General features: G+C 39.9%; 1 protein-coding gene across 4 annotated transcripts; it reads right to left on the bottom strand.

Annotated features, from left to right (window-relative positions):
* Window positions 1-773: 773 nt before the first annotated feature.
* FAM111B (family with sequence similarity 111 member B) lies at window positions 774-22,047 on the bottom strand. 4 transcript variants are annotated; one of them, XM_017948347.3, is made up of 4 exons: window positions 21,878-22,047; window positions 20,459-20,508; window positions 19,462-19,628; window positions 774-4,959 (listed from the first exon to the last, which is right to left on the bottom strand). In XM_017948347.3, the coding sequence occupies exons 3-4, from the start codon at window positions 19,540-19,542 to the stop codon at window positions 2,842-2,844; spliced, it is 2,199 nt and encodes a 732-aa protein (XP_017803836.1). In that variant the 5' UTR covers window positions 19,543-19,628; window positions 20,459-20,508; window positions 21,878-22,047; the 3' UTR covers window positions 774-2,841. The 4 variants fall into 4 exon arrangements, with proteins under 4 accessions (XP_017803836.1, XP_003909842.1, XP_009184228.1 ...); XM_003909793.4 differs by having other exon boundaries at window positions 20,459-20,503; window positions 21,878-21,984; XM_009185964.3 differs by lacking the exon at window positions 19,462-19,628 and having other exon boundaries at window positions 20,459-20,503; window positions 21,878-21,990.
* Window positions 22,048-24,996: the final 2,949 nt, after the last annotated feature.

Genomic DNA, 24,996 nt, shown 5'->3' with positions numbered 1-24,996 from the left:
TTGGGTATGTGGGTGGAGCAGGGGGAATGGAGATAAGTCTCTGCACCATGAGGAGCTGCATTCAGATGTGCTGAAGAGAAATATACATTGCCCGGAAAATCTGGATCATCTTGGCAAGTGGATAAGTACACTTCATATGTGGAAAGGAGAGGACATACATATACTAGAGGGGTGAGATGGGTAGCGAGTAACTCCTGGTTACTTCTCTTGGGAGACTGAGTTTGCCCAATGTCCATTTTCCCGTTATTCCAGTTATAGAATTTAGGCTGGGCATCTGGTCATCTGGAAAAAGCATTACCTTCCACAGCCTCCTTTCCAGTGAACTGAGCCTTGTAACTGAACTGTGAACACTGGGTGTGAGCAGCCATGGTATATGCCATATTCAGATGGTGTTTTTAATAGAAAGAGGTGCTGTCTCCTTCTTCCTAATTACTCCTGTCTGTAGTAGTGTTGGCTAGTTTAGCAGCTGTTCTGGCCATGTTGCATGTTGTGGACTGTAGTATAGCCTCATTGAAGAAACAATACCTTCACTGGTTGGAATTCCCACGACCACAAAGGACTGTGCATTTGGACTATTATGTGAGAAATAAATTTCTAAGTTCTTTTTGTTGTTGTTGTTTTTGAAATTCAGTATTCTTTTGAATAAAGATTAGCATCTCTGAATGAAAAATTTCTGTAGGTCAGATTTATAGGTTTTGCACCACTGAGACTATCACATATTTGGAAAGTCCAACCAATTGCAAGTTATCAAGGAGGGTACACCAGTCAGGATTCAGTGCAAGTTACAGAGATTGAACACTAGGATCAAGTGCTGGAAATCTTTAGGATGATAACAGCAGTGAAAATCAGGAGGCCAATACTGGAATTATTAGGTTTATGAACATACTCTCTTAACTGCAATCCAGAAATCAGAAAACTGAATTAGGAAACTATTACCATCAGAAATACCTCTCCACTCCATCAAAATGAATGGACACTGCAACACTGTTTCTGGTTGTTGCGACTGCTGAAACCACTTGTGGATACCCATGAAGCTGATGACTGGATACTGACACTGAATGTAGTCAGTAGCACTACTCTTTATAGACACTCACTTTTCTATGACCCAGCTTCCCAAAAGATGGAGTGGAAGAGGATCCCCACTTTACTTTTATCTTATGAACAGTATCTATTTGGAAGAATCTCATTTGTATTCAGAATCTTACTTGCAAATTAGTCTGAAATATATAGCTTCTAGCTTTCTAGACTCTGAACATAAGAGGATGGGGATGGAGACTGAGCAAGGTACTCTTCTCATCTGCCAGAAAAGAGTTAGCTATTGCTGAATTAGAAGAAAGAACTGAAAAATTGGAATTTTCTACTGCCATTTGCAATGGAGGTTGATGTCATAGGTGGCATGGAAGGAAATAAATTATGTTTACCAAATGATTTGGGGTTGTAGAGGAACTATATGTATTTTTCCCTTATTTAAAAGTGTATTTACCACTATCTAGTTAGGCAGAGAACAAGAACCACCTTGCCAGTAATGAAGGTGTACCACCCTAGGCATTTAGAATAACAAAGAACAAATTATTTTTAAGTGTAAAAGTGAGCTAAACATTTTAAGTGAGGCTTGAGAGTTTTCCAAATTTTTAAAAAGCTGAGATAAACAAAATCAGTATTTGAGCTCTAATATATGTTTTGCATGTCCACATAATTCTCAAAGTTTTCTAAGTAGGAAATTTCATTTAAAGAAACAGCCTCCAATACTCTCAATTATTGGCATTATATATAAACTTTTATTTAGGTTCAAAAGTCCATGTGTGGTTTTGTTATATAGGTGAACTGCATGTCACCAGGGTTTTGTGTTCAGATTATTTCATCACCCAGGTAATAAGCATAGTATCCCATAGGCAGTTTTTCAGTCTTCACCCTCCTCCCACCCTCCACCCTCCAGTAAGCCCCATATCTGTTGTTTTCTTCTTTGTGTCCATGTGTACTCAATATTTAGCTTCCACTTATGAAAGAAAATGTGGTACTTGGCTTTCTGTTCCTGCATTAGTTCACTTAGGATAATGACCTCCAGCTCCATCCATGTTGCTGCAAAGGACACGATCTTGTTCTTTTTCATGGCTGTGTAGTATGCTATGGTGTATATGTGTCACATTTTCTTTATCCAGTCTACCATTGATGGGCATTGAGGTTGATTCCATGTTTTGCTTTTGTGAATAGTGCTGCAATGAACATATATATGCATGTGTCTTTATGGTAGTTTTTTCCTTTGGATATATATGCTGGGTTGAATGGTAGCTGTTTTAAGTTCTTTTAGAAATCCTCAAACTGCTTTCCACAATGGTTGAACTAATTTACATTCCCACTAGCAGTGTGTAGGCATTCCCTTTTCTCTGCAAACTCGCCAGCATCTGTTATTTTTTGACATTTTAATAACAGCCATTCTGACTAGTGTGATGGCATTTTTTTGGATTTGCATTTCTCTAATGATTAGTGATATTGGGTATTTTTTCATATCCTTGTTGGCCACATGTACATCTTCTTTTGAAAAGGGTTTGTTCATGTCATTTGCCCACTTTTTAATGGGGTTGCTTGTTTTTTGCTTGTTAATCTGTTTAAGTTCCTAATGGATTCTGAATATTCAATCTTTGCCGGATGCATAGTTTGCAAATATTTTCTCCCATTCTGTAGGTTGTGTTTACCATGTTGATAGGTTCTTTTGCTGTGCAGAAGCTTTAATTAGGTCCCATTTGCCAATTTTTGGTTTTGTTGCAATTGCTTTGGGTATCTTTGTCATGAAATCTTTGCCAGTAATTATTGGCATATTTTCTTGAAGACAGTATCTTTTTTCTAACATTCCATGGGTTCAATCTGATGATCTTGAAGTAATGACTCTTGTTTACCTTTCTCTTCATTGTAGGTCTCAAGTTTCTCATCATTTAATAATTTATACAAGCTCTCGTTTGTCTCTTTAATATTACAAAGAATAGAATCGATAGAATAACCATATTCAATAAGGGCATGCACATTACATCCACGTTGATAAAAATGACCAAAGGTATGCAAAGCAACCAATTTGCCAGATGCATTAAACACTGGAGAGCCTGAAGACCCATCAGAGAAACAAGTATCATAACTAAGCGTGTGCGTGTTCCAAACCTCTGATAGGAAACTTCTTTGGGTAAACATAGCGTATACATTACTGGTGGTATCATGGAGATCTACCAGCCCATCTTTACAATCGTTTGGATATTTTTTAAATCGTTCATTTAGAGGAATCACAGTACAACCATCTATTCCCTTGGTCTGGCCTTGGGGATGACCAATTAAATAAATCAAACCAGTAGATGGTTGAGGAGAAATCTGTCGCCATAGTCCTGGAGGAAATGCATTTCCATTTTCTTTTAGTTTTAAAATGGCATAATCTAGAGTTTTATTGGACAAAAGCCATGGCTCAATGGAAAACCAATCATCAGGAGTAGGGCAGAACTCTTTATAAGTGAAAGTTACCTTAGCACATTTGCTAATTATATCTGGCCACAAACTTTCATGTGTGTTTTCACCTGCCATAAGATGTACAACATGTCGACAGGTGAAAATATAACCACCATTGAAGACAAAGCAAGTAGCATTGCCTGTGTTTCCATTATTGTCCCATTCCATGAACCCAACTGACTTGCTATGATATGTAAGCCGTTCACAGGTTGCAACTGGAATAGAATTTGGAGTCATTTTTCCAAAGTCCTTTTTATATATTTTGAATTGCTTAGATGGTGAAAGATCCATTCTCTTTTGTTCTTCCTGAAAATATTTTCTTATCCACTGTGCCTCCTCCTTAAAATTCGGATAATGATGCATTATGGCTTCATTCAACATTTGAAAATTCTTTAAGAGGTTAGTTGCCTCCTTTTGGACATCCAGATTAATAGCATACTGCCTACCCAGATGCAGTCTCCGCCTAACTTGTGAGTTTATTTGCCAATATTTTCGGATCAAACTATGAATGTAATAATTTCTAATCCTGGGAATTGTCTGGCGAGTTTCACCTTTAATATAATGGCTTAGATCCTGAGGTAGGAGAATTTGCTCTCTGCTGTGTTCTCCATCTTTGGTCTCTCCATCTTTCTCTGGTTCATGGACTTTTTTCTTAGGCTGTATCAGACTCTGGTGATTAACTTCATCGGTAGCATTTTCATTCTGTTTAATTTTTTTATGGATATCTTTCCGTTGTAACTTTTTTTTTGAAATGTCCATTTCTAAGACTTTTCCAGATACTTCATCCACCATGGACTGTTTTCCATAAATTTTCTTATGACCTTCCTTTAGTTTCCATTCAAATTCACCTATGTCAGACCGAAAACGGCCATCCTTGCATAAGGCTCCTTCAATAGTCTCACCCTTCAAGGCATAAATACAAAGTTTACTTCCTTTTTCATGAAGTTCCTTTATCTTAACAATCCTCTTTATTGTCCTTCCTATAGCAACAACATGAAAAAGAATGCATTCCATGTTTGGATTTTCACATTGGCGTAATATGTGTCCATCTTCTTCGCTACTCTTTCTTTGATGAAATGTAATTTTAAAATGAGAATCACTAGGCAGGCACTTGAGAGGCATTCCTAAATTTATATGTCCATCTATTGTCTTTTCTTCATAAACAATAATATTCTTATTAAACTGATTCTTCATCCTTTCACTGAAATAGTCATTAGCACTCAGGGCTGAGTAGATACTCTCACTGGGTTTACCATATGCTGTAAACACACTACGGTCTAATTTTCTGGAGTTTTCATTCAAACTAAAGGTGAAACAACATTCTTTGTTGTTCAAATTTGGATTCTGCATTTCAAGGGCTGTTTCATGCTTGCTGACTTCACTTTCAGGCTTAAAGGTGCTGCTACACTTTCTTATGCCAGATAGACAATGATCAACAGGTGTGTCAGCACATGTCCGCTTCATGACAGTATCCTTAAAAAGGAAAGGTTAAAGAGGTTAAAAGGAATCACCCTTAATAATGTTTTATATTTTTCTAATGATAGAACTAATAGATATTCTGAATAAAAATTGGATAATATAATGGTTAACGGATAATGGAGAAAAAAAATCAATCACTGTTCTATCACCAGAGATATTCATTCTACATTTTATTTTAATTTTTATTTTTTTTCTCTGTATACTTTGATTTTGTTTTCTGATTTTTAAAAGTAGTACTTTGATTTTCAATAAGGGTCCTAAGACCATTTAATGGGGGAAATATCATCTTTGTAACAAATGGTGCTAGAATAACTGGATATCCAGATGCAAAGAAATGAGTTATACCTAACTTGAAATGGATCAGAAATAGCCCTCTATTATTTCATATGCAGATCTAAATCTTATGTTTCTTAAATACTATGTTGCATGTGACTTTATTTTGCACTAGGCAATGTGTCACTACTTTGCGCATTAAGCAACCTTTGAAACCACAAGCTGAGGGGCTATAGAATATTTCACTGTATAATAATTTGTAATCCATCCTTTCATTGCTGAATATTTAGATTATTTCCAGATTTTTACTCTAAATATGACAAAATTTCCTACAAATATAACATTTTTGTCTGCACATTTGAATATTTCCCTAGGTCATATTCCCAGGAGTGGAAATACCACAACTGAGGATATAAACATATTTTGCAACATATATTTTGCCTAACTGCCTTCCAGAGAATTGTATCAACTCACTCCATCCCTTCTCTCCAGCTGCTCAAGGAGACCAACCACAGTCCTATGGTTGATTCCCTAAAAGGATCTGAGTGTTACTATTTTAAATGTTTGCCAATTGCTATATAAAATTCTATCTAATTTGACTGTTTTTAGAATGTACATTTATTCACTTACTAGTGAAGCTGGACTTACTTAATTTATCTTTTAGATATTTGAAACATCACCTTTCAAGGATTCCCATTAAAAATCTGTTTAGTTTCTGTTCTGTCAATGGTTTTGATAGCACTAAGAAAATATGTTAAAATGACAGATAAATAATAGGATGGGATACATAAATAAATATAAATACTCAAATACAATCAGTTGGTAGTAGCCCAGGATACAAGATATTGAGAATCTGATGGCAACAGAAATGAAAAACGTAAGTAAAAAACATTATATGATAGGAGTCAACATAACTTGGAAGGAAATCATTGTGAAGTCTGAAGTATTGGATCTAGTCTATATAAATAGAGGAATAAGCCTGGAGAGAGTAAAATCAGAAGGTACAGCTCAGCTTGGATCATTTGGTAGATGAAATGGAATGAGCTTAGGTCTCAGGAATAGTGATTTCCTTTTTGTCTTGGGACTCTCCTATCACCTCATGTTTTCAAATATTTATTGCCCAAATCTATCTCTGCAGCACTGACCTCTCATCTAAGCTCCAGATATTAATATTTTGTTGCCTCTTTGACATCTACTCTTAGATACGTCAGAGACATTTCACTCTTAGCCCCTTCAAAACCAGAGTCATAAAATTTAATTGTGCCCCTCTTCCTGTGTTGCTGAATCTGATAATGGTGTCATTACCCATTTGACTACTCAAGCTAGTATCCTGTGAATAGTCCTCAGTGTCTCCTCCTTTCTCTTATATACTGTATTTTAAAAAAACTATAAAACATATTATGCAGGCAAAAGCAGTTTATGACACTTTATATTTCATATAATAAACATCCATGTATCTCCTTCCCAACCTAAGAAATAGCACACTACAAATTACACTACAAATCGTTAGAGGCATACAGTGTGTCCCTCCTTCATCTTATTTCCTTTTCTCCTTCTCATGGACCACCACTAAGTCTGAATTTGTTTTAAAATTATCATTGTCTTACACTTATTTAGGGACATATACATATGTAGTAAAAGTATAAATAGTACACTGTTTCACTTTGCTGGTTTTGATTGTATATAAACAGATCCAGCTGAATGTGTTCTTCTGTGATTTGCACTACTTTTTTATTTGATTTATTTATTTTTTTGAGATGGAGTCTCGCTTTGTCACCCAGGCTGGAGTGCAGTGGCACAGTCTTGGTTCACTGCAACCTCCCCCTCCCAGGTTTAAGCAATTCTCTGCCTCAACCTCCTGAGTAGCTGGGATTAAAGGCACATACCACCACACCCGGCTAATTTTTGCATTTTTAGTAGAGACGGGATTTCACCATCTTGGCCAGGCTGGTCTTGAACTCCTGACCTCGTGATTCACCCACCTCAGCCTCCCAAAGTGCTGGGATTACAGGCATGAGCCACTGCGCCTGGCCTGCATTACTTTTTTGAGGTTCATCTTAGTTGATGAAATTCTGTATCCACTTTTACAGTTAGAGATAATTCACTGAAGAAGTAAACTGTTTATGCACATTTCTGTTATTTCTGGGGTTTTTCTAATAAAAGCAGTGGTTGATTTTGCTATGAATATCCTCAAATATGTTTCCTGGTGCACACGTACAAGGGTGTCTCTCAAGTATAGACTTAGAAGTGGAATTGCTCAACTTCAGAAATAGAGTTTAGCAATAAATATTCGAAAACATGAGGCAAGGAGAAAAAGAAAATGAGCAATCACCTTTATTATAATAGATATTGCCATATTATTTAACATAATGGTTGTACCACCTTGCACTTCCACCAATGAGAAATGAGAGTTTTCATTATTCCATGTCTTCTTCAAAGCTTGGTGTTATCCATGTTTTAATGTTTCCCTATTTTGTGGGTGTGAAATAGCATCTTATTGAGGGTTTAAACAGTAGTTTCCTAATTACTAATGAAATTGAACCTCTTTTCACACTTCAGTCTCTAAAATGCTTGTTTATGTCTTTTGTTCATTTTTATATTGGATTATTTGTCTTTTTATTATTGATTCTAGGAGTATTTTAAATATTGTAGATATAAATTGCTTATTTATGATATGTGTTAAACATCTATTCTGAATTTCTTCTTCATTTTTCATTCTCAAGTGTTATAAAGGAGTTAATTTAAATGTTGTCAAGTTTATTAATCTTTTTATATCATTAGAACACCTTTCACAGGATAATTCTGTTTTTTTTTTTTTTTTTCTAAAAATTGTAAAGGTTGCTTTTACCATTCAAGTTTTTAATCGGGAATTATTTTTTGTATATAGCTTGAAGTAGGTATTACTGTTTATTTTTTTGCATGTGGATAACTAATTACTCCAGCGATGCTGACTGAATTGTTCATTCTTTCTCCACTGATCTGTACTGCCAGTTTTGCCACATAAGATTGTTATGGGTTGAACTGTGTCCCCTCAAAACTCACATGTTATAGTCCTAACTCCTAGTACCTCAAAATGTGACCTTATTTGGATATGCAGTTCTTGTTGATATACTTAGTTAAAAATGAGGTCACACTGCAGTGGGATGGGCCCCTAATCCAATACCCCTGGTATCCTTAGAAAAGGGGGAAATATAGACATAGAGACAGACACACACAGAGTGAAGATGAGGTAAAGAGCCATAGGAAAAACATGGCCAACTATAAGCTAAGGAGAGAGTCCTGGAACAGATCTTTCCCTCACAGCCCTAACAGGTAACGAACTTTGCTGACATCTTGACCTTGGACTTTGAACCTCCAGAATCATGAGACAATGCATTTCTGTTGTTTAAGCCACACAGTCAGTGGTACTTTATTACCCCTAAGACACTACATAGTCTGGACTTTTCTAACAAAATACATGATGCAGAGCCCTCATGATCTAATCACCCACCAAAGCCCCATCTCTTAATGCCATCACCTTGGAGATTAGGAGTTAAACATATGAATTGTGGGGGATGCAAAGATTCACACCATAGCACAAACTAATACAAAGACATTGTCATATCTTGAAATTTGTGAGTCTGTCTCTACTCTGTCTGTTCTGTTCCAATGGTATATTTTTCTGTATATTCACCAAATACTGTCTTAATTTTGAGTTTTTCTACTCATTAGTATATCTTGACATTGATTTATGTCTCATTTTCATGCCTTCAACAAAATAATTTTCTCCATAAATGGTTAACAAGTAATGTTTACATTTCTTCCTAGGTAAATAATATTTTTCTAGGCATTATAAAATAATTTTTGAGGGATTACATTTTCTGATATTGCTGACTAAGCTAAATCCAATGTTTTGTAAATATCAACCTTAAACCTAGCCAATTTCCTACATTATTATTCTAATATTTTATCTATAAACCTTTTTTGTTTCAAAAATAGATATGATACCATCTGTGAATATTTCATGAATATACTTTGTACCCTTCTTTTCAATCCTCAAATATTATCTTTGACTATTTTTTCTTATCACACTGTATTGGCTAAATTAAATTTTATTTACCAGCTAAATAAAGGCAGTAATAGTGAGAACTCCTCTATTCTCCCTCATTGTAAAGGAAATACTTATAATGATTCATTATTTAACATGATGTTCCCTGTGAGATTTTTGAAGATGCCCTTAATCTGGCTAAGAAGCCTTCTGGTATTGTTTATATTTATATATTTGATAGTAATAGGGGCAGCCAAGATAAAGTAAGCCCATTATTGCCCATTATTTCCACTAATTAAAACTAAAGTCTTTGGAAAAATAAAAAAAGCAGCATCCTGAGCTTCTACTCTGGCCACCATGGAATAACACAGAAGTAACTTACACTCCTGCCTGAAAATCCTGAAGAAATGGACAAAATACACAAAATGGTTTCCAAGACATTCAGCATTAGTCAAAGGACAGTGATACTTGAGAAACAGAAAAACAATGATGCAAACTCTATGACTGCCTGAGCTTACTGCCTGAAAAGAGGCTCTAGGCCATGGTTCAGGGAAAAGAATCCAGGCAAAGCTCGATAGCAACTGAGTTGAGGAAAAGGAACCGAGTTCTGGGAAGCCAATGGGTTTAGCTTTTGAAGGGCAGGAGAGGACTGTACAGAGAGGGTCCCCATAAGTCTTCAGATAACTAGTGGTCTGCACATGCATGTGAGGAAATCACCTAAGTCAGGGAAATCAACTACCCAAAAAGATTAGAAGGAACAATCCCTGGAGATCTTACAGGGCTGGGAATAGTTGCTGTTCCCACCAGACCTAGGGAAAACATCATAATTCATGGGGCATTGAGCACAATACTAAAAAGAACATTGCCTCAGCAGTAGGGATATATTAGCTTTGTAATATACAGGCAAAACATTACAAGAAAAGAAAACTACAGGCCAATATAAACATAAATTCCAGAACTAATAGGTAAATACCAGGAATGCAAGGTTGGTTTAACTTTTGAAAAACATGTCGCTGTAATAAGCCAACTAGAAAAATTTAAATTTCTATATATACATAGAATCATCTCAACAGACATAGAAAAAGCATTTGGTGAGCCTGACATCTATTTCTAATAATATCAGCAACCTAGGAATAAAAGGAAACTTATTCAATCTCATGAAGAACAGTTATGAAAAACTTACAGGTAACATCATACTTAATGGTGTAGGATTGAATGCATTCCCAAGACTAGAAAAAAATGCAAGAATGTCTTCTCTGGCAGAATCTCTACACCATTATGCTGGAAGTTTTAGCCAGTGCAATAAAAAACAGAAATAAATAAAAGGCATCTCTATCAGAAAGAAATTAGTAAAATTATCTTAATTCATAGATGACAGGTAATCTATGTAGAAAACTCTGACAATATATGCAAGACTTTTGTCCTAAAATATATTGTGGGAAATTAAACTGGATCTGGCTGCCTTCTCCAATTCAGATTCTGCTGAATGATCAAATGCAGCCCTGAGAAGCCCCCTTGGAGACAAGAGGGATGCCCCAGGTCTGAAGGAGTGAGGCAGAAGAACAGGACCTGGAGGCAGGGAACCTAAGGATGATTCACACTCACTTCCTAGAACTGAATCAAAAGGAAAATCCCACCTCTCCACACTCAAGTAACAAAAGAATTAGAGGCTCCTCCCTTTGCAAATTATGCCCCCAATTCCTGCTTTCCACCTCATTGCAGATGAAACATGGAAAGTACCTCTAGTTAGTCCCCTCCCTCAACCAATAAAACTGGTTGTGGGCCACTGCTTCATTTACATAGGGTGTAAACAAAGTAACCAATGAGAAACCTCTAGAGGATATTTAAACCCCAGAAAATTCTGCAACCAGTGCTCTTGAGCCCATTGCTCAAGCCTGCTCCTACTCTGTTGAGCATACTTTCACTTCAATAAATCTACACTTTCGTTGCTTCTTTCTTTTGTTGCTTTGTTTGTATGTTTTTACTAAGTCTTTCTTTAAAATGCCAAGAAGCAGGACAACTTTTAGTGAAGACCCTGCATTGGTAACAGGAGGAGGATTGGGGAGTCACTCCCTCACTCCTAAACCTCAGAAGAAGTCGTTGCCTGGGGTGTGGATTCCTTGAGGGCCATGACAGGGTACTAAGTGGCCTGAGGATTCAGTGCCAGTCCTAGCTTGCCCTGTGAAACCTCTGTGGGAGGCGGTAGGGTCCAGAGGGAGGAAGCACACATCCAGGCTCTGCTACATGTACCACCCACTGTGTGACTTTGGGCTACTTGTTTAACATCTTTGAGCTGTGCTAGGTAAGTGAGATAATATATGTGAAAGGCCAGGCTCTTATGGGGACCCTTGGTAAGTGTGAAGGGAGTAGAAACTTTTGAGGTAATCGTACTTGCATCCCTAAAGGAGGATTGAAAAACCTGCCCTCCTCCTAATCTCCTCAGAAGCTATTAAAAAAACAAACATGCCAAACAAATGTAATTGTTCTTTCCACACTTTGATGGGACCTGAGTTCTTAAGGAGGCAGTACAGAAAAGTCCCCTTGCCAAAACAGAGTGGAAGTGGAAGGAGGGTCTAGGGATAGCAAATTCCAACAAAAACATGTCTCTTCCTTTCCAGGGTTATGGGAAAGTATGTGTTAGTGGTGGTGGGTTTTCTGCTTAAGGTATAGCAAGATCTCTAAATAGGGTAAATCAAATTATCTGGCTCATTCAGAGGGCAGGCAGCTCCCCTGTGACTTTACCCAAAGACATTCAAAGCAACTGCACATAGTTTGTTTTCCCTCTAAATGAGAAAGGGAGAAGGTTACGGTTCTCTGTGCATCTGCCATTGAGATGTCCACCTGATTCTATCACTGCCTTAGAGACCTGGTAAAAAATCTGGGGCTTGTCAAATGGAGAAATAGATGCCCAGGTCCAGAAGGGCTTTGCCCATGGCCTCTCATGTTCAGAGTCTACTGGAGAGCCAGAACTCCATCTGCCTGACAGTCCCAGTCTGGGTCTGGGTTCTTGCCACCATTCTGCATCAGAATCACCTGTGGGTTTCTTGAAACACAGATTGCTGAGCCCTAACCCAGAGGATCTGACTGAATATATCTAGGGTGAGGCTTCAGTCTGTGTTGATTCTGCCATCGTAGGGGCCAGGCATTGAGCACCCCTGAGTTAACACAAAGAGCAGCTGACCAGGCCCAGCTACCTTAGCTCCTCTCTATTCTGAGGCCTTTCCTTGGTGGTCCTCAACTGCCTTCTCTTCAGTTAAGAGTCTTTGAAGTCAGTCACTCTTCCCTCTATAGCTCTGGGCTCCAGAAGAGGGGCACACATGGGAAATGAGGACCTGGCTCTTTTGAATGTCCCTTCACTGAGCCCTAGAATGCTCTGTGGAAAGGGCCTTTGGGATGCAGCATTTCACCTTACCAGGAGGGGATTGTCTACAATTAAAATTAGAATAAATTATTGGATTGGGTAATCTGAACTCACTGTAGGCCTTGTAAGAGTTCATGTGTGGTCAGGCATATTTGGAGATGCCTGTTATGCTTTGTTGGTAAGAATAAAAGAGTTTTGAATCAGCAGAATTTAGAGCAACATGTTCTGTCCGCAAGTTAGCTAGAGAAACAGAAATGACTGAGGAACAATAAGGAGGAAGTGACTAAGGTCCAGGACACAAGTCAGAGTATAGATGGAATCTGAGCTGAGATTCTAAGATTCTGGAGTCTTCTATGTACCTTCTCAGTCTCAAGGCCTTGGAGCAGAGCAGGAATTGACCACATTCACAGCATTCCCACAGTGAAATTATGCCCAACCCCTGTCAAGATAGCCAAAGAGGCAAATAATGCACCGGGAGGTAAATATCCAAGTGAAACAGAGTAGGGGCAGGACTCTGCCTTCACCACCAATAATGCATTTTTCCACACCCGCTGACTACCAGAACTTGCATCTCCACTGGTGCCATCCTCATTGGCTGTAAGACCTTAAAGAAACTAAGAAGTATTCTACCATAAATCTCATTCAAGGGAGTTAACTTTATTACTTGCATGAACACAGGACCAGTAGAATGACCAAACTTTACCTCATCGCTTGCCTCATTATTATGTGAAAATCCTCACCCAGGGAGGGACTTATCCACCATTTTTTGATCATGTGATGTAAGTACTAACATGATTTCTCACTGTGCCTGCACACTCTACAGTCCACCCAACACATACAATAATATTAGCATACCTCCTGCTTTTCATGTCAGCTTTTTTTAAAACAGCAAAAAGACCTATCCTTGAGGAGCCATCTGGAGAACTCACTCCAGTGCTGTCTCCCTTGTATTCGAGAACAAGCCCCTAACAAAGCCTTGTCTGGGAAACTCACTTGGCCTTGTGTCAATTTCTATTGCATGGGAGACTAAAAACTTGTGACTGGTAACACAAGAAACAGAAAGTTTTAGTGTGATGGATGCCACAACAGTGGCAGAGGTGGGGAACTGGACAACAGGGTGGGACCTGCAGGTGTTAAAAGCAGAAACAGCATGGGTAGGAGTGGTGGGCTCTGGAACAGCACAGAACCTTCCTATTCCTTGACTTTCTCTACCTTTTCTCCAGATTGTAACAGACTCAACCCTTGTCTTTCCCTGGCCCCTACTTCTAAGCCTGGCCAGGACTGGAAAAAAGAATAATAGCCTAAAGAAAGAGAGGAAGTGGCCCCCATCCCACCTCTCTGACCCCTCTTGTCTGATGAGGAAAACCCAGGCATGTTCCTTAGAGATTCCAAGTCTAATGGAAGGGACACAGAAACTGATTAGTGAGTCAACAAGCACTAGACTTATTGGTCAGTTAACAAGCACCCTTCTACCTCTGAACCTTTGTAATTGCTGCTTTCTCGATCTTCAGTGTTGTTCCCCTAGATATTTCTAGGACTCACCTCCTCACTCCTTTCAGGCCTCAGATATTACCTTATCAGAGAAGCCGATTATCACCACTTCCAAAACAGCCTCCACCATTCTCTTTTCCCTTCCGCCCATATCAATACACACACACACACACACACACACACATGCATGCAAACACACACACACAATTTATTTTTCCTTTCTCCCTCTATAGTGTCAGCTCCAAGAGAACAAGGATATCACCGTATTCACTGGTATATCCTTGGTGCCTGTGATGTACCAGACATGTAGGTTTGCAAGAAATGTTCATTGAATAAATGATCAAAGTGATTGAATGAATACTATGTACTCACCACTGTCCTGGCCCATTAGAGACACGGAAGAAAAAGGCAAAGTTCCTGTCAGTGATAAAGTGCTTGGGTTTTAGGGTCAAAACTCACTTGTCATTTCTGCTCCCTCTCTGACCGCCAGTTTAAGCCCTACATTCTCCATCTCTCTTTTCCTTCACACCTCTCATCCACTCCATCCCCTCCTCTCTGCCCCTTCAGCTCCCAGTCTCAGGCCACCCCAGGCCCCCTCCTCTTTAGCCTGGATGTTTGTGGAATAGCCTCCACTCTCAACTCTTCTGTCCCTTCAAGCATCTTCCCATCCCTTTTCCAAGGCCCATGAGGCTAGAGTGTTCTGGCCCCTGTCCACCCCTGCCTCTGCCCCACCTTCTGCTGCTCAGCTCCTCTCCCCTTGGTCCCAGCTATGCTGCCCACTCAGGCCCTGGACAGGAAGCCCTAGACATTCTCAGAGCTTGTGCACTCACCATTCTGTTTGGCCTTCCCTTGGGTCTCTTTAGGGCCACTTCAGGGGCCTCTTGACTTCCCCAGCCAGAGTAGCACTCCAAGGCACACACCTGCCACTTTCTGTTACCTTTGTATGTTCTTGATCCACTAGCAAAAACTTTCTATTTGTCTGTTTCCTGGATAGTCTCTTTCGCTCTTTAACATGTAAGGTTCACAAGAGCTGGGACTCTGTCCTTCTTTCACATGCCTAGTCTCTAAAGTAGAAGCTGGTCAACAAAGTTTGCTAACTGAGGGACCAGGCTTCAAATGCATTCTGAACAAATACCTCCCCTCTGTTTTCTGTCAAATTGGAAAACATTTCCCTCCAGGTGTGGTGAGACTCCCATAAGACGTGTATAATGTGTCCAACAGACTGTTGCATCTGGCATACATAACTTATGATCTTGACCATATAGTTTCCAGGGGACTCTAAGTGTGGGGGACGCTGATGGAGTCATGACTCCGTCTGGGGGATGCTGATGGAGTCGTGACTCCATCTGTGCAGAGCTTTTGTCTGGAGAGGGAGATTCCAGTGCTAGAGGTTTCTCCCTTGAGGAGTTTACATAGGATGGAGGAAGCAAGGGTTTCTCATCAAAGCGGCAAGACACACTTCAGAGACCCAGAGGTAATAGCAGAAAGTCTGCTAGAAGGAGCCACTCACAGTTCTCTGGACAATCTTAAAGCTGCATAATGTCAGGATGACTAATCTCTGTCACTTGTGCCTTGTACTTCTGATCTTTCTAGTTCTTATCTTGTCTGGTGACCTTGGAGAAAACAGTGCACCAGTCATATTGCCCCTTCAATCACCCACTCCCTGCTCTGCCTTCATGCACCAGGTTTGCCTATTCTCCCAGGCACCCAGCAGCAAAATAAATTAAACAAGACCAAAATGAATAGAGAATATATCTTGTTCAAGATTGGAAGACTCAACATTGTTAAGATGCTAATTATCCACAATTGTGTTAATTTTTTTACACAATTAACACACAATTCACACAAACACACAAACTTTGATCCAGATATAGCACCATACAAAAAATAAATAAAACTTAAAATCAATTGCAGACTTAAACCTAAAACTACAAAACTCTGGAAGAAAACTTAGAAATGTTTTGTGATCTTAGATTTAGCACAGTTCTCTGATGTAAAAAACAAAAGCATGATCCACAAAGAGAAAAATAGAGAAAGTAAACTTCATCAAAGTTGAAAACTTTTCCCTCCCAAACAGGACTAAGAGGATGAAAAGACAAGCCACACAGAGATAAAATATCAGCAATTATCACAAATATTATGAGAAAAGCAATATGACAAAGGACTTGTTTCCAAAATATGTAAAGCCCTCTCAAAACTCAGCAATAACCAACCAGGATAAAAACGGGCAAAATATTTTAATAGACACTTCATCAAAGAAGATATGTGGATGATATAAACACATAAAAAGATGCTCAAATCATGAGTCATTAGTGAAATGCAAATTAATACTACAAAAAGATGCCATTACATACCTATGAGAATGAATAAATCAGAAAAACTTTGTGTTGAAAAGTGTATGAAACAACTGGAACTCTCACACATTGGTAGTGAGCAAGTGAAATCATACAGCCATTTTGTAAACATTTTGACAATTTCCTATAAAATTAAAGTTATGTCACACACTTTCCATGACAGCAATTCCACTGCTAGGTGGACCCAAGAGAAATGAAAACTAATCTTCCTACAAAAACCTGTATGCAAATGTTCACAACAGCTTTATATACAAAGTCCCCAAATGGGAAACAATTCAAATTCTTTTCAGTGAGTGAATGGATAAACAGATTTTGATACATTCACACAGTGGAATGCTACTCAGCAATAAAAAGAAAAACCTATCAATGCATGAACAACACTTATGACACTTAAGTGGAATGTTCTAAGTGAAAGAAGCCAGACTCAAAGGGTATGATTCAGTGTATGTTCCATTTACATGATGTTCTGGAAAAGGCAACACTAGAGTAATGAAGAGATTAGTGGTTGCCAGGGACTGGGGTGAATAGGGGATTAGTGGGGAGAACAGGGAATTATTTAGAGTGATGGAACCACACAAGGAATTATTTAGGGTGATGGAACGGCTTTGCTTCTTGATTTTGGTCATGGTTACATTACTGTAGGCATTTGTTATAGGCCATTCAACTGTATACCAAAAAGATTGAATTTTACTGTCTATGAAATAAATAAATTTAAAGGAAACAATAAAAGTTAAAGCCTTTCAAATAATCTGTAAGACAATTAATTGGGTGTAGGGGTTTTTGTGTTCATTTCTATCACTTTTTTTGTATCTTCTACTTTTTCCACTTTTTCTAAATTTATATTCCCTTGCTTTGTTGCCTCCTTTATTTTGACTTTTCCCTCTTGTTCTATTTTCCAGACAAATAGTTTGGCAGTATTATACCCTCATTCTGTTCTATCATTGGATGCCCTAGACTAGTACTGCCCAATAGAATGTCTGCAGTGATGGAAATGTTCTACATCTGTACTATCTAATTCCACAGCCACAAGTGCTTGTTCTTAAGTACTTGACATGTGATGTAACTGAGAATTTGTACTATTCACCTTTTTCATTATTTGATTTTAGTTAAGTTGAATTTAAATTTAAATTTACATAATCACATGTGATTAGTAGCAACTGTCTTGAACAAAATAGCCCTAAACATTTTAACATTAATATTTAACTTAACAAAGTCCAAAGTGAATTGAGTAACTCCTCCTAAGCAACACAAAGCTAAAGTCTGTAAACACGTCTCCTTTATTTACAGAAGAAAATCCAAAGACCTACACATGGAATTCAAAGAAAAAAAAGATACTGCAGCTATTCTCCAGAAAGCTATTCTACCTCTCTCCCACTTTTTAGGAGCCATACATGTATGGAAATGAATTCATGCCAGCTTAAGAATATCTATATGTGCCCTCTCAGTCACAAGATTTTGTGCTGAAATGGGTGAGCTACTTAAACTGGGACAATTAGATGGCAAAGAGAAGTTTCCTCAGGAAACCAGGATAGACTCATTATTGGGAGAGTAAAGTACCGAATACTACTGCAGCTCTATTTGTCACTATGCAGAAAGCCAGTCAGGGGATAGCAAGAAAAGCAGAACATAGGAACTGAACACACAAACAAGTCCTTAAAGAAACTGTATACCACTGAATGAAGAGCTCAGCTGAATTCTGGAATGTCCACTCATGTGAGCCAATGAATCCATTTTATTGTTTCACAATTAGAAAATATTTCTACTGGAAATATGGAAAGCTCTTATTGATATAAAGCCTATTTTGATCTTGGCACCATACTACCTTATCAGTACAGAAAGCATTATTTGCATACCACATTCTTGAATTCTCCTTATACAGCATCAAATAAAGCTATCCTGTCCCCCAAATATGTTTTCCTGTGTACATGACTATACTCAGGCCATTCCTTCATCCTTGATACACTAGTGAAATGTCATTCATTCTTTTTAAAAAATAAATTAGTGTTAGACATACAGAATGCATAATTAATGTACATACTTAATGTATACAACTTGATGAGTATGGAGATACATTATTACCACAATCTATGCCATCAACCTATCTATCACCTCCCAAAGTCTTTTCCTGCTCTCTTATTATTTTTGTAATAAGAACACTTAACATAAGATCTATCATTTTAGCAAGAATTTGAGTGTACAATAGTGTTAACTATTGGCACCCAGGCTGTACAGATCCCTAGAACTTATTCACCTTGTATAAGGAAACTATGTACCGCCTGACTAACACCTCCATTTTCCGCTCTTCCCAGCCCAACAACCACTTCTACACCTGAGTTTGACAATTTTAGATTTATTATTCATTAATAAATCATTTCTCATATGACACTGCTGTAGTTTCCTAAGTCTGAATTAAGCATTCTTCTCTCTGTACTCTAAAATCACTTGTTTATGTCTCAAATTAGTATTATCAGTTTGCATATTTTGAGCAAAATAGTGTGGGTCAAAAACCAGTCTCTGCATTCTGACGGCCTAGGTTCAGATCCTTGCTCTGAAGTCCGTTACTTCTGCAACTATAAGCAAGTTGAGCTTCAGTTTCTTCTTTTGTAAAATAAGTATGATAATAATACTTACTGCATAGTTCTATTAACTGTTAAATGGAATAATCAATATAATGGGACACAATTCCAGGCCCACAGTGTTTCCTCAGTAAACATTAGCTGATTATTTTTGCCTGTCTACACTTTCCAAGATTTTAAGTGCCTATATTGTTTGTTAGTCATCTTGTTGTCTTAAGACATGTTTAGCACTGTTAACTCATACCCTATCATTTTGCTTTCCACAAGCACTTATGTGTATGAGCTCCCCAAATATAAACTACCTAAGAGAAAGACTTATAACTACCATTGTTTAAGAACTTATCTCCAAGAACCTCATATGGCACTATGGTTAGACTATCACTCCTGTGGGGAGTTGTAAAAAAGTAGACACACCTCTGAAACTTCAGGTCTAGTCCTCTGGTCATCTCCCGTGGCACTAAATGACTTGTTTTCTTCAGTCTTCATGGAATTCATGATGAGTTCAGAGAGAATATAACTAACTTCTACTAGTGGATAAGATGGAGAAACAAGGATTGAATTTATTCTGCCACGTGAAATGTCTAAAAAAAACAAAAAAAAAACAAGATCTATGAAATAACCACTTTCAAACACTGGACATCAGGTGGTGTGGGACCTCATCTCTAATATCTGAGAAGAAAATAATATGAGGTAAGCCCTATGGACATTTAGCTTACTGTATGCAGTTTCCAAGGCATATCTTAGGAAGGAGAAACAGGCAGAGTCTCACAGTTTCCCTGAGTTGAGAAGACAAGGTGGGAGTTTGGGGAGGCCAGGATGACTGGAACTTGTATGACAGAGTACTAGGGAGAAGAGAGCCACAGGAGCACACAGTATCAGAGATCTGCAGTGGGTATCCCTTGAGGTTTCAGCTTGGTCAATGCATGGGTGGAATGAAACGGTTGAAAAGGAACAGGAAAAGAATTACCCAAAAGGAGTAGATGTAACAATTTCTGAGGCTCATACAGGACTGTGTATAATTTCAGTTCACAAAAATCTGACTAGAAAGCTTCATAATTCATGAAGTATCAGGGAGACTACTCAGAAAGGTATTTCTTCCATAGTGGGACAAAATTAGCACTAGTTCTTGTCCCACCTAAAAAATAAAAGCAAGCTTTGAAAGTATAAAATGGTTTCCATGTAAAATATCAACGTACTAGAATAAAGCTCAAGAATATTGACAGAAATGTAAAAATTTCTGGCATCCAATGTTGTGAAATTAACAACGCTTGATAACTAATAAAAAAATCAGCAAGCACTTAAAAAGTGGATAAATATGACCCATAATGACAGGAAACATCAGTGAATAGAGACAGGTCCAGAAGTGAGAGAGATGATAGAACTGGTAGTCAGAAATATTAAAAGTCATTACCTTGAATTTCTGGCCAAAAAGGAGTAACAGGGACTGGATTTCCACCTAGTCTGAAAATAAAACAAAACAAAAAAGAGCAAAATATATGAAACCATGGTTTGCAAGGAACTGGACATCATGCAATTAAGGACAGTGACAATTGAAATGCATCCTATAATCCACGTTAGCAGACTACCTTGAAGGATTCCAGGCCAGTGTTGCAAGGAAGGGCGGCAAGACAAAGCTAGTTGGAATTCCAGATTTCAGGAGACAAAGCTGAGAGACCAGGGTGACAAGAGGTCACAGGCCACAGACCTGGCGGGAGACCCGCACAGAGAGGGAACTCCAGATAAATGAAGAGGGTTGCCCTAAAGCATCCAGCTGTGTACTGATCAGAGCAGCAGCTGAGAAAACTTCCCAAGGCCAGGAAGGAACCACCCTAAAACTGTCATAGTCGAACTTTCCTCCAGCCCTCTCCCTGTAACCCTTTTAGGGATCCCCATTTCCTCATTTCTAAATTAAGGACTTTGGCTCAGATCAAACTTTTATTGTTCGTGTGAACTGGTTCCTCTCAGCTTTTTAAAAAGGATTCCAGATCCCACCCTCACAGACTCTGATTCTGTATGTCGGGGTGTGGCTATGGAATCTGCACTTTTACCTGCCTCACCCCACAACTCCCCTCTCAAACGCGCACCACATTGTTTGAACAGCTGCCTCTGTCACCGCAGGATGACCTCAATGCTTTCCTAAAGTCCCAGAACCTATGAAGGTCACCTGTGCTTGAAGCTGTGCTTGCTTACAGAAACAGAGACTGCATGTCAGTAACCACCATGCTACAAGATGGGAAACGAACTTAGAAGCGCTACCCTAACCTGAATCGTTGCTAATTACCATACCTAAATCTTTGCCCTGGGGAGAAATGCAGCTTGCTAGGTACATGTAGTGTTGGGGTGCACAGGAAATACGAGACTGCCGCACTCAGCGCTTTCTGGAAAGCCCCACCTCTTTCCAGGAATCCTTGCTCTCCAGCTACTTGCCCTAAAAGACCTTAAGAAGCACCCCCACACTACACCCCAGGCACTTTGAGCAGGAGCTCCCCTACTCCATCCCTTGATCAGTGAATAGTTTCTGCTCTACTTAAGGGAACCTGGTCTCGTTCTATGGGCGTGAACGGCACTGGGCAGGGATAGGACCCACCAGGGTCAAACGACCCTCTTGAGATTCAGGAAAACCCAGACGATCTCCAGGTATCTTTTCAGGAGTAAAACTCTTGGTCTTTGAAGCTGAGGGGCAGGGAAGGGAATTACCACACTGGCGGCTGCCCAGCTCCCCATCCAAAACCTCCTTGACTTTGGGCTGAGGTCCTTCTGCCTATTGCTTTTGTCAGCCATCCCCCTAAGAGAACTCCAGGTCCGACCCAGAAAAAGAAAAACCACTCACAGAACCGGAGAGTCTGTCCACACAGTGCACGTGCCAGTCAGCGCCCACCGCTCTGGATTCGCAGGTGCCGGAAAGGCTGCTCTTTTGTAGCTCTCAGCTGAACTTTTCCCGCCTAGAAGGGCGCGCCGGCGCGCGGCAGGAGCCTGGGAATTGACACTCTCGCTGGCCAATGGACGAAGAGTCTCTGAAGGCTGTTTTTCTCTCATTGGATGTAAATGACTCATCTCTGGCCTAGGGGACTGCGCGCCAACCCGCCCACCCTCCCTATTTGGCTAGATGACCCACGCGGGTCTTAGTGATCCCTTCCCCCTCACCACTGAGTCCAAGGCCAGCTCCCGCCTCCCAGGATAAACTAAGCAATCACTGCCCTGCTCCTTCCCGCTCATAGGCGTCCCCTGTCTCCCAGTGGAGGCCAAGGAGGAGCTGCGCGGCAGCTGGGCGGAGTGGGAGGCGCCTGGCGGTTTCGCGCTTTCCGACTTTTGATTGCGAGCGGGAGCAGGGCGCTGGCGGGAGCTGCAGGGCGAATAACCCGCCAAGTTGCTTCGGTGTGTGGTAGTTGCTGCCGTTCTGCAGCTGCGAGGTGGGCGACGATGGCGGGACGAGCATCCAGGCGGGATCCGCTGACCGCAGCAGAGAGAGCTCAACCCGTATGATGCAGAGACCCAGTCTCAGAGCAGGCTGCACCCGCGTCTGCGTGAAGTCTACAGATACCTGGCCTGCTCTGCAAATGAACTAACTTCGCAGAGGGGCTGGCGAACACAGACAGTGCCAGCCTGGACTAGGAAGCGGCCAGCACTGCTTAGGCCGGGTTCTCAGGACGCGCATTACTGAGTGAGGTACTTTACCCTTCGAATGAAGACTCCAGAGTTCGGCCTCCCCAAACTGATATCAAAGAAGTGCTTTGCATGGGGCTTGAGAAAACATGTTACTGTTTAAGAAAAGAACGTCTTACTGTCTGAGACCCTGAATAGAGAGAGATGCCTTTAAGTATTGGGTGTTATTTTTGAGAAGTTGATCAAAGAAGGGGAGAAGATGGTTGATTAAGTGGGAGTGGTGACAATTATTTTGTAATTCATAGAAGGACAGATGTTTATGTAAAAGTTGATAGTTTTGGTGGAATAATCATGAACATATTTCTGAACTTAATGTAAAATATACAGAGACCTCTAAAATCACTGCTTAAATTACACGGGTCTTGTGGTTTTCAGAAAGAGCAAACTTTGGAAGTATAATTGTAAAAATAATGTCATACAGACAAAGAGAAGAGAAAACTTAATGACAGCTTTCTCAAATCGCTGTTATTCCTGAATCATCTGAAAGCAGTACACGTGACTGGCACCAATATACATCAGGAAGTAAATCGTTGCAAAAGGATTGATCTTCTTTTTTGTAGAATCTGGAGGAAAAAAATCTATGAAAAGCAAGAAGTGGTAGAGAATGATGTTGTCGAAATTGCCTGACATCATTGGAGATAGAGAATTTACCCTGGAAAAAGGTGCTCCTTAGGGAGGAGCATCTGCACATTCCATTAGCATAAAGCACCTGGTCGGCCATATGAAGAAGTCTGGATTTTGTCATAAATGTGAAATTTATTTTAAATGGAGGATTTGAAGCAAGGGAGTAATATACCCTGACATATTTTTAAAAATCACCCAAGCAGCTGTGCAGGGTACAAACTCTGAGAGGACAAGAAGAGATGTGGAAGGGAGAAGGCAGCTAAGAGTCTATCCCAGGATGGCAAAGATGTTGGAGCCGGCCTCAGATGGTAATGGTGGAAGTGTTAGAAATGGCTGGATTCCACATTTATTTTGAAGGGCCAGACCATGGAATTTGCTTATGGATGTTCCATAAATAAGAGAAACAGAGGGCTCAGTGATGATTCCTGGGCTTTTGACTTGAGCAACTAGAAGTACAAAGTCTCCATTAACTGATATGGGGAAGTCTGAGGAAGGAGATGCTGTGTGTGCCAGGACTGGGGTGTGTGTGTGTGTAATTCTTCTTTTGACATGTTGAATTGGAGATGCTAATCCACTCCAACCGAAAAATAAGGAGGGAAGTGGACATTCAACACATGATGTTGCAACCTCCACCTCCTGTATTCAAGCAATTCTCATACCTCAGACTTCTGAGCAGCTGGGATTACAGATGCCTGCCACTATGCCTAGCTAAGTTTTGTTTTTCTAGTAGAGATGGGGTTTCGCCATGTTGGCCAGGCTGGGGTCGAACTCCTGACCTCAGGTGCTCTGCCTACCTCAGCCTCCCAAAGTACTGGGATTACAGAGGTAAGCTACCGCGCCTGGCCTGAGAAATATAATTAAAGTACAGGGAAAATTAAAAGGGAGAAGAAAGTTCACAGATATCACAGCAAACGATAAATACAAAAGCCTGCCTTGTTTCCTAGAGCCCCTGTGTCTTAGGTGCCCTGAATTTTACCTCCCAGCGGACCACTCTTGTCCCTTCATAATGGCGCTCCAAGCAGCACCGCTGCACACCAATTCCGAAGCTTCCCTGCTTCTTGAGTTTAGGAAAAGTTATGCTTCTACTTCCTCTTTATTTGCTTATCACTGGAGTAGCAACTGAACCACGCAATTGGGATAAGTAACCTGATGCCATTTTGGGGAGCAATCTTTCATTTCTTCCTTACGTATACAACTGACCCTCACAGAGAAACTGTCTAGAGCAATAGGTGCAGAGTAGAGCTTTAGCTTTGCTTTTCACTTTGCAGCTGTGCTCTGTTGGGCCACCAAGGAAAACTCACTTTCAGCTAATGCTTATATGGGGCTATGGAAGTTGTCTAACATCCCTGGGGACAGAGTGTTTGCCCTGAAAAGGAACATTCCCTTGGCACAGAGCATCGTGTTGGCTGGATTTTAATATAAATATGACAAGAATACTTTTGGCCAAGTAACTGGTGGTTGGGTCATTTTGTGGTTTGCAAACCCATAAAGAGGAAAAGGCCTCTCAACGTGGTTGGGAGAGGTGGGAATGGATCAAGCACTAAGGTTAGGTCTGGTGAAGTTAGGGAATAAGGCCAGTGTTTACGAAGAGTGATTCCTTCATGAGCCCCTGAAAGATGCTATTGAACCCTAACAACATTCTGGGAATACAGAGGAAGGCCC

Source organism: Papio anubis, chromosome 12 (genome assembly GCF_008728515.1).
Source record: "Papio anubis isolate 15944 chromosome 12, Panubis1.0, whole genome shotgun sequence".
Classification (NCBI taxonomy): Eukaryota; Metazoa; Chordata; class Mammalia; order Primates; family Cercopithecidae; genus Papio; species Papio anubis.
The sequence above is the reverse complement of the archived record's forward strand: the minus strand, read 5'-3'. Positions and strand labels throughout refer to the sequence as shown.

Excerpts from the sequence above, each read along its gene's own strand:
- FAM111B (XM_017948347.3), bottom strand. The coding sequence starts at position 19,542 with ATGAATTCCATGAAGACTGAAGAAAACAAGTCATTTAGTGCCACGGGA. Across the intron at positions 4,960-19,461 it reads CTAGACCTGAAGTTTCAGAG|GATACTGTCATGAAGCGGAC; the intron begins GTGTGTCTACTT and ends TTCCTTTTTAAG.